This window comes from Telmatherina bonti (genome assembly GCF_933228915.1).
Source record: "Telmatherina bonti genome assembly, chromosome: 12".
Lineage (NCBI taxonomy): Eukaryota > Metazoa > Chordata > Actinopteri > Atheriniformes > Telmatherinidae > Telmatherina > Telmatherina bonti.
In genome coordinates this window covers 7,028,467-7,035,997 of record NC_136610.1, presented here as the reverse complement: position 1 = coordinate 7,035,997, position 7,531 = coordinate 7,028,467, and the positions used below count along the sequence as shown (strand labels likewise).

The 7,531-nt window shown below is 41.9% G+C and overlaps 1 protein-coding gene across 1 annotated transcript; it reads left to right on the top strand.

Annotated features, from left to right (window-relative positions):
* Positions 1-1,570: 1,570 nt before the first annotated feature.
* On the top strand, positions 1,571-6,403 carry LOC306763595 (polyadenylate-binding protein-interacting protein 2-like). Its single transcript, XM_079250442.1, has 4 exons — positions 1,571-1,689; positions 1,927-2,096; positions 5,390-5,584; positions 5,672-6,403. The coding sequence occupies exons 2-4, from the start codon at positions 1,956-1,958 to the stop codon at positions 5,735-5,737; spliced, it is 402 nt and encodes a 133-aa protein (XP_079106568.1). The 5' UTR covers positions 1,571-1,689; positions 1,927-1,955; the 3' UTR covers positions 5,738-6,403.
* Positions 6,404-7,531: the final 1,128 nt, after the last annotated feature.

Below are 7,531 nucleotides of genomic sequence, written 5' to 3'. Positions count from 1 at the left end.
ACCGTGGCGTGACGTCAAGTATCGCGAGATTTGCCTTCATAGCCGAAACGTCTCGCGCAGCTTCTGTTTTTATATTCTGGCTTTTTGTGACTTTTTCCTCCTCATTGTGTCTAAAAAGCCTAGCTGGAGATCTTACGACTTATTTTCTGTGCGTATAAATGTTATCTAAAAACAGCTGCTTGTGAAAATATGAGGTTAATTCTGCACAGCAAAGTCAGTAAGTTTCCACCGGAAGTGGACAGTTTAATGTTGCATTGAGGTGACTTCAGTAACTTACACTTTTACCCCTTTCTGGCGGTGAACGATGACTGAAAATTGAGATTTTTCTTTGTTTTTTACATTTTCTATGACCTCTGTGATAAAAACAGAGTTTTGTAAAGCTCAACTATTTGGGCAAGTGCCTCAGAAAGAGAGGCTGAATCCTCTTTAAGCAGTTATTTCAGTGTGAGTCTCGGACTTTCTGCCTTCTTTCTTGTCAAGATTCTTTTAAATAAAGACAAATGGTGCCAAATAATATTTTTATTAAGAAAAAATGAACCAAATCTGAGGCTGTATCAAGCCAGTAATATTCCTCTGTCATTTAGCAGACGGTTTTATCCAAACCGACGTACATGGGACTATATGAAATGCCATGTGCAGGGATATTAGTATCATCTTTTATTTCTCATTTACACCTTCAGATGTCTCTTTGTATAAATGGGCCTGATAAATACTTCAAATATTTATGAATGATTTCAGTTGTGCATGGACAGCTGCAGAGAAACATGAGGAATTTTCCACAGCAACTTGCAGATTGAGTTTTCTTGTATTTATTTCAGTGAAATCATGTAAAAGTTCAAACCATACTGTACTATTTCCACTTTGTAAAAGGCAGTTGTATGGTGGTCTGGTGTATCGGTCTTGTGATGGACTGGCAACCCAACCAGGGTGTATCCTTGTGTCTTTGTAACAGCGGGGAAAAGCCCCAGCCACCGTGCATCGACAGGAAAATGGATGGATTATATGTAAATTATTTCTGAAGATTAAACATTCAAAGAATTTTATTGAAAATTTGCTTCATGCACTGCTTTTTTTTAACTGAACGAGTCAGATCAACCACGTTTTTTTATAAATCACTCAGCTGACACATTACACAACTTTGCACATCAGCACAACATAAAGTAGTGCTTACAACACTGAACTCAGTATGCAGTAACTTAGAGCAGGAATATAACTTTCATCTAAATACATAACAGATAGAATTAAGAAATATTACATTTATATCTGTAATAAAAAAAATAAGATCAATTCCAAAAGGAATATAAAAAAAACATGTTTGAGTAAAATATAAAATGTGTGGAAAAAGTATGCTAGTACTTGTGCACTTTCAGCAACAATCACAGAACAAATGCTAACAGCAGTTGAACTGACACTTAAACTCGTTGTTAAAACTTACTTCATATTTCCAATTTTCTTTTTCTAACTTTGCATCAAATAAAAAAAACCTGATATCTGGACTTTGTGTCCCAGAACGACTCCATAAAATAGTACTTCTCGGACAAGGCGTACCTGAACGCTGCACGACCGTCCAGCCAATCAGAAGCGAGCACCGAGTGACGTGTGAGATGTAAACAAACATAGGCAGCGCGGCCATTATTGTTACAGTTGACCGTAGGACTTCTTCAGCAGCAGAAGGACTCAAACATCCAGGTAATCTGACGCTAAAACCAGACCTGCGTATTTTGGGTGTGTTTGTTTTGCTGAACTGTGTCGCGGTGAGTTGCAGTTTGTGGTGTGTTCGCGGTATGAACGTCAGCGTCGTTCTTTAGCCTCCCCTGTTGTTGTTGTTGTTGTTGTTGTTTTTGTCTGAGACAGAGGCCTTCACGGCGGCTCTGCCCGCGGAGCTTCGCCTGTTTCACCGTCAGACCCCTCCTCTGTTCCCCGCAGGACCGCACACCGAGCCCGGACCGTGAGACATGAAGGACCCGTGCATCAGCAGCGTCGTCCCCACCATGGCGGTGGGCGGAGAGGTGGTCCTCAGCAGCCAGTTCAGCTCCGAGGAAAACCCCTTCGCAGAGTACATGTGGATGGAGAACGAAGAGGAGTTCAACAGGCAGGTGAGGAGGAGCAGGCCGCAGCACACCTGTCCTGCACGAGAAGGCACATTTTCAGCTCTTTCAGACATGATAAAGATGTCTAGATCTTCAGAAACCTAGATCAGGTCTCACCCTGGAAATCTGTTGTTTTAGTCTAGAAAGTCCTGGTCTGGTTCTGTCTGCAGACATGATATAAACATGTCTAGATCAGGTCTTACCCCGCAGATCTGTTAGAAACCAGTTTGTTTTAGTCTAAAAGAAAGTCCTGGTCTGGTTCTGTCTGCAGACATGATATAAACATGTCTAGATCAGGTCTTACCCCGCAGATCTGTTAGAAACCAGTTTGTTTTAGTCTAAAAGAAAGTCCTGGTCTGGTTCTGTCTGCAGACATGATATAAACATGTCTAGATCAGGTCTTACCCCGCAGATCTGTTAGAAACCAGTTTGTTTTAGTCTAAAAGAAAGTCCTGGTCTGGTTCTGTCTGCAGACATGATATAAACATGTCTAGATCAGGTCTTACCCCGCAGATCTGTTAGAAACCAGTTTGTTTTAGTCTAAAAGAAAGTCCTGGTCTGGTTCTGTCTGCAGACATGATATAAACATGTCTAGATCAGGTCTTACCCCGCAGATCTGTTAGAAACCAGTTTGTTTTAGTCTAAAAGAAAGTCCTGGTCTGGTTCTGTCTGCAGACATGATATAAACATGTCTAGATCAGGTCTTACCCCGCAGATCTGTTAGAAACCAGTTTGTTTTAGTCTAAAAGAAAGTCCTGGTCTGGTTCTGTCTGCAGACATGATATAAACATGTCTAGATCAGGTCTTACCCCGCAGATCTGTTAGAAACCAGTTTGTTTTAGTCTAAAAGAAAGTCCTGGTCTGGTTCTGTCTGCAGACGTGAAACCTGAACAACAGGGACCTGGATGACCTAGTTCAGATCCCAGTGAGCATGTAAACACAGCCTGGCTGGGATTAACCCTTAAAACCCCGAGCTACTCTCTGCTGTTTAGTTCTGCCTTTTCTTTTTATGTTTATTTGTTTTTTCTATATAAAACATAGAAATTGGTCCCTTTTGGCCCCAGTAGGCACGCAGACATGATGTTTTCACCTCAGCTGTCAGATTATGAAGTTAAAATGAATGTATGAGTGGAAAAAGCAGCATAAAGAGCAGCCAGAAGAAGAAAACAGAAGTTTGTAGAAACAAAACACAGATCAGCAGCGACTAAACCCAAACACCTTTTCCTCATTTACAATCTTATTTATGTTACTTTGTGTCTACGATCCTCACAGAACTGGCCCGGCTGGTTCTTGGCACCGCCGAGCATCAGAAACGTCTTCCTGCCTTTAGAGCAGGGATGTCAGAGTCAAATACACAGAGGGCCAAAAAAACAAATTGGCTATAAGCCGAGGGCCGGATTGGTTCAATGTTTATTAAAACATATTGAAATTATTGTACGTAGTCTATTGAACCAAGACCTAACACAGTATATTATTTAATGATTAAATGAATAATCAGGAAAACATTTTTCAGCAGACACACAGACAAGAACAAACTGCCTTCAAAGAAAAATCACATGTCCTGTACATTAAATGAATAAATATTTTCTTATGGCTCTGTCAGTAAGTTAAAGAGAAAACATTTTCAACAGGCAAACAGCAAAAAAGCAATTTTCCTTCAGAAACAAAATAAGTTCCTTATATCAAGATAAATGCATAAATGAAACTGCATGCATTATAAACTGAAAATGCAATATTATGCTGCTCTATTATCCTACCAATTACTGCTTCAAATAGTAAAATGCGAAAATATAGAATAAATCAAATCAGTTGTATTCTTTCTCATGGCTCTTATCTGCAATTCCCCCTGAGTCCATTAACTGAAAAATAAATATAAATAAATAAATAAAATACAATAAAATAAAATACAAAAATATATGGCACACAGACAAAACAATACTTTCTGTGTGTTTCTTAGACGTTTCATGGTGCCTTCTTAGATTGTATTCTTTCATTACAGCCAAACTTTCTCCACACAGAAGACACACAGGTTTGCCATTTACCTCAGTGAACATGTACTCTGCCTCCCACATAGCTTCAAACCCCCTGTTCTCAGCATCCACCTTCCGTTTAGCCATTTTTTGGGGAGGAGGTAGCTGAAAGTTGACATCTGCTCTGACTGCTAATGAATGATGAAGCCGAGGTCCGCTTGCTGCGCTGCAGTGAGTTCGCGGGTTACCGTTGCATTGTGGGAAATGTAGTATTGGTGCGTGCAAAACACCAGCGGGTGGCTACAGCCTGCGGGCCGGTTCTAATACTAATCAAATATCATCCCGGGGGCCATAGATAATTCATTCGTGGGCCGGATTCGGCCCGCGGGCCTTGACTTTGACATATGTGCTTTAGAGGATCATTATTTTCTTCTTTTCTCCCCACTTGTATATCTTTGGCAGCGCCTGATTGGACATTACCGTTTATTTAAGCCGTGATTGGTGGAAAGTCTGAGATAATTTACAGGTTAAAACAGAATGTGTTCTTCTCATGGCTCTATGTGTGGATTTACTGGAAAGAGTCTGAATAAAGACGTGTAAAACCTGGACGGGATGTAAACGCCCAGACAAAACCATCCATTCATCTGGTAGAGTTACACGCAGATGTTCCCGATGAGCCGATGGCGCTCAGAGACCCGCCAAAGTTTTCCAGCACCGTTTAGTTCTAAATCCTGTTTTGTTGTTCAGGTTGATTAAAAAACAAAATAATTGAATAAAACGTTTTCATTTTTCTTGATTTCAATGAGAAAAAAAAACAACAAAGTAGCCAGACCATCATTCTGCTGCTATAATGCCCAAGAACACAAGTAAAAAGATCAATAAAAACAATAAAAAATAATCCATTATAAATTTTTTATTGAGTTGGGAAAAAACAGATTTTTTTCACAAAAAAATAGATTTTAAAATTGTGAAGCAAAAAAAATCCAGATTTTTTATTTTTCGATACGATTTTCCCACCCCTACCGCTTACACCTGTAGCTTGCAGATCTGTGCAGCGTCTCAGGGTCATGTGACCCCCAGCCGCTGCTGAGGGTCACATGACTCTGGTCTCCATGTGACGAAGATGAAGCTGCGTTCTGGTTCGGCCCCGCCCATCTTTCACGGTTTGAGTCTCGGAGACACAAACGGATCAGGAACACCATCAGGCAGTAGAGGAGCCTGTCGGCCTCTTGCGTGGAAAGACGCTCTGCTTGAGGTTGTGAATACGAGATATGGTTGCCTAGCAACCAGAAGAGATTGACAGCTCCTGTTGGGTGTGTGTGTGTGCAGGTGGAGGAGGAGCTCTGGGAGGAGGAGTTCATCGAGCGCTGCTTCCAGGAGATGCTGGAGGAGGAGGAAGAGTGGGAGTGGTTCATCCCGTCCAGAGACCTCCCCCCCGCCGCCATCAGCCAGCTGCAGGAGCAGATCAGCCTGCTGGTGCTGGACGCGGACGTGCACGGCGACGCCGACGACCTGGACGTCGTGGTGCGTTCCGTTTGCATTGACCAATCACGGCTCAGCTCCCTCCATCTCAGACTGACGTGTTTCTTCTCCCCCCCCCCCCCCTCCCAGATGAACAGCAGCCTGAATCCCAACGCCAAGGAGTTCACCCCGGGCATCCAGAAACACGTCATGTGACCCTGCCGGGCTCCGCCCCCTCCGCTCCAGCCCGCACTGTGACATCATCACCAGGATGTGTGCAGTATTTTCCACTCAAACCTTCAGCCTGACGTGTTGCCAAAGTTCTGCGCTCGCCTTGCATGTGTTGAGACAAACGTTCCGTTCGCATCACTTCCTGCTTCCCGTTGGACGCCAGACCGGCTGGACCACCTGCGCGCGCACGTGTGTGTGTGTGTGTGTGTGTGTGTGTGTGTGTGTGTGTGTGTGTGTGTGTGTGTGTGTGTGTGTGTGTGTGTGTGAACTCTCTGAATGTAAATCAGCTGAGAGGAGTTTTCGTCACTTTGAGTTTAGGACAAACTGTGTCGTGTTTCTGTTGCACTTTTCTTCTTCTCTGTTCGCTGCTGTCAGACGTCCTGCAGGCGCCACCGAGTTCCTCGCACCTGAACCCGCTTTCTGGTCCGGCTTTAACCCAGGTAGTTTAGAGCGTGATCCGGTCTGAGCTGGTCGTGTTGGTGTGCCGTTCTCCCTGTTTCTTCTTCTGTTGCCTCGTTGACTGATATAGTGTTGACTTTTTTCTAAACGCACAGAAAGTACTGTATAAAAATCAAATAAAACAAAAACTTGTAAAAAAAAAATCTATTTTTTCTTAAACTACTTGGAAATAAATGTTTATGGAGAAAAAGGAGAAAATGTGTCGGATTTTGTGAGAAACATGTCGGGCTGCTCGGATTGGTTGAAAACTGAAGAGCTTTCATGATGATGAGGCGTTCAGAAGCAAGGTTTTCTGTAGGAGATTTGGGTTTCTAACCAGATTTTGTACTTGCAGAACAAACAAGAAGAGGGAAAACCAGTTTTATTGAATCAGTCGTCAAACCAGTCAAAGCATCGATCAGGTTTCATCAGTAAAATACAAAAATACAGCTTCAATAATTAAGTATTTATTAAAATTATAATAAAGCGATCAATAACTACATATGGTAATGAGGTCATATTTATGATAAATGCCGATAATAAACAGTGTAATTAGTTAAATATTCCCCTCGATCCTGCCGGGAACGTTGACTGAAATGAGATCAGAAACAGAATAAAGTTTTAAAGCTCAAACTTTTATGAGAAACCAAAGTTTATAATGAACAATTCATTTATCCGGAAATCCTCCGCAGAACCGAGACTCTGAAGCCTTTTTCTATTTTCCTCTTATTCATACCCCTCCGAACAGTTTGGTAGTTTCTGCCATCCACACACACACACACACACACACACTCCCCCAGTTACTCCCAGTTCTCTCTGTCCACCGGAAAGATAAGTGTCACTATGACACACACACACTCGACGACCCGCTCTCTTCAATATTCTAACACACACTTTATGAGTAAATCAGGAAACAATGAAACAAGTGAATAAACATCAAACTGTTTTAATATTTTTACAAAGTTCATAGAAATTATAAATAAAATCAGCAAAATTATCTGTTTTTAAGTCAATTAAACTGATCGTGTCAGTGTTTAATAACTTGATGTTTCCCAGGAGGAATTTAAACATCATCTCATATTAAATAGCAGCAAAACAAAAGAGATGATTGTTGACTTCAGGAGGAAGAAGAACAAACAAAGCACTGTTTCCATCCTGGGAGAGGAGGTGGAGGTGGTGGAGGAATACAAGTATCTTGGAGTTCAGCTGGAAAACAAACTGGACTGGAAATGCAACACTGACTACATCTACAAGAAAGGTCAGAGCAGACTGTACTTCTTAAGGAAGCTGAGATGGTTTAACGTCTGCACCAAGATGTTGCTTATCTTCTATAAGTCTGTT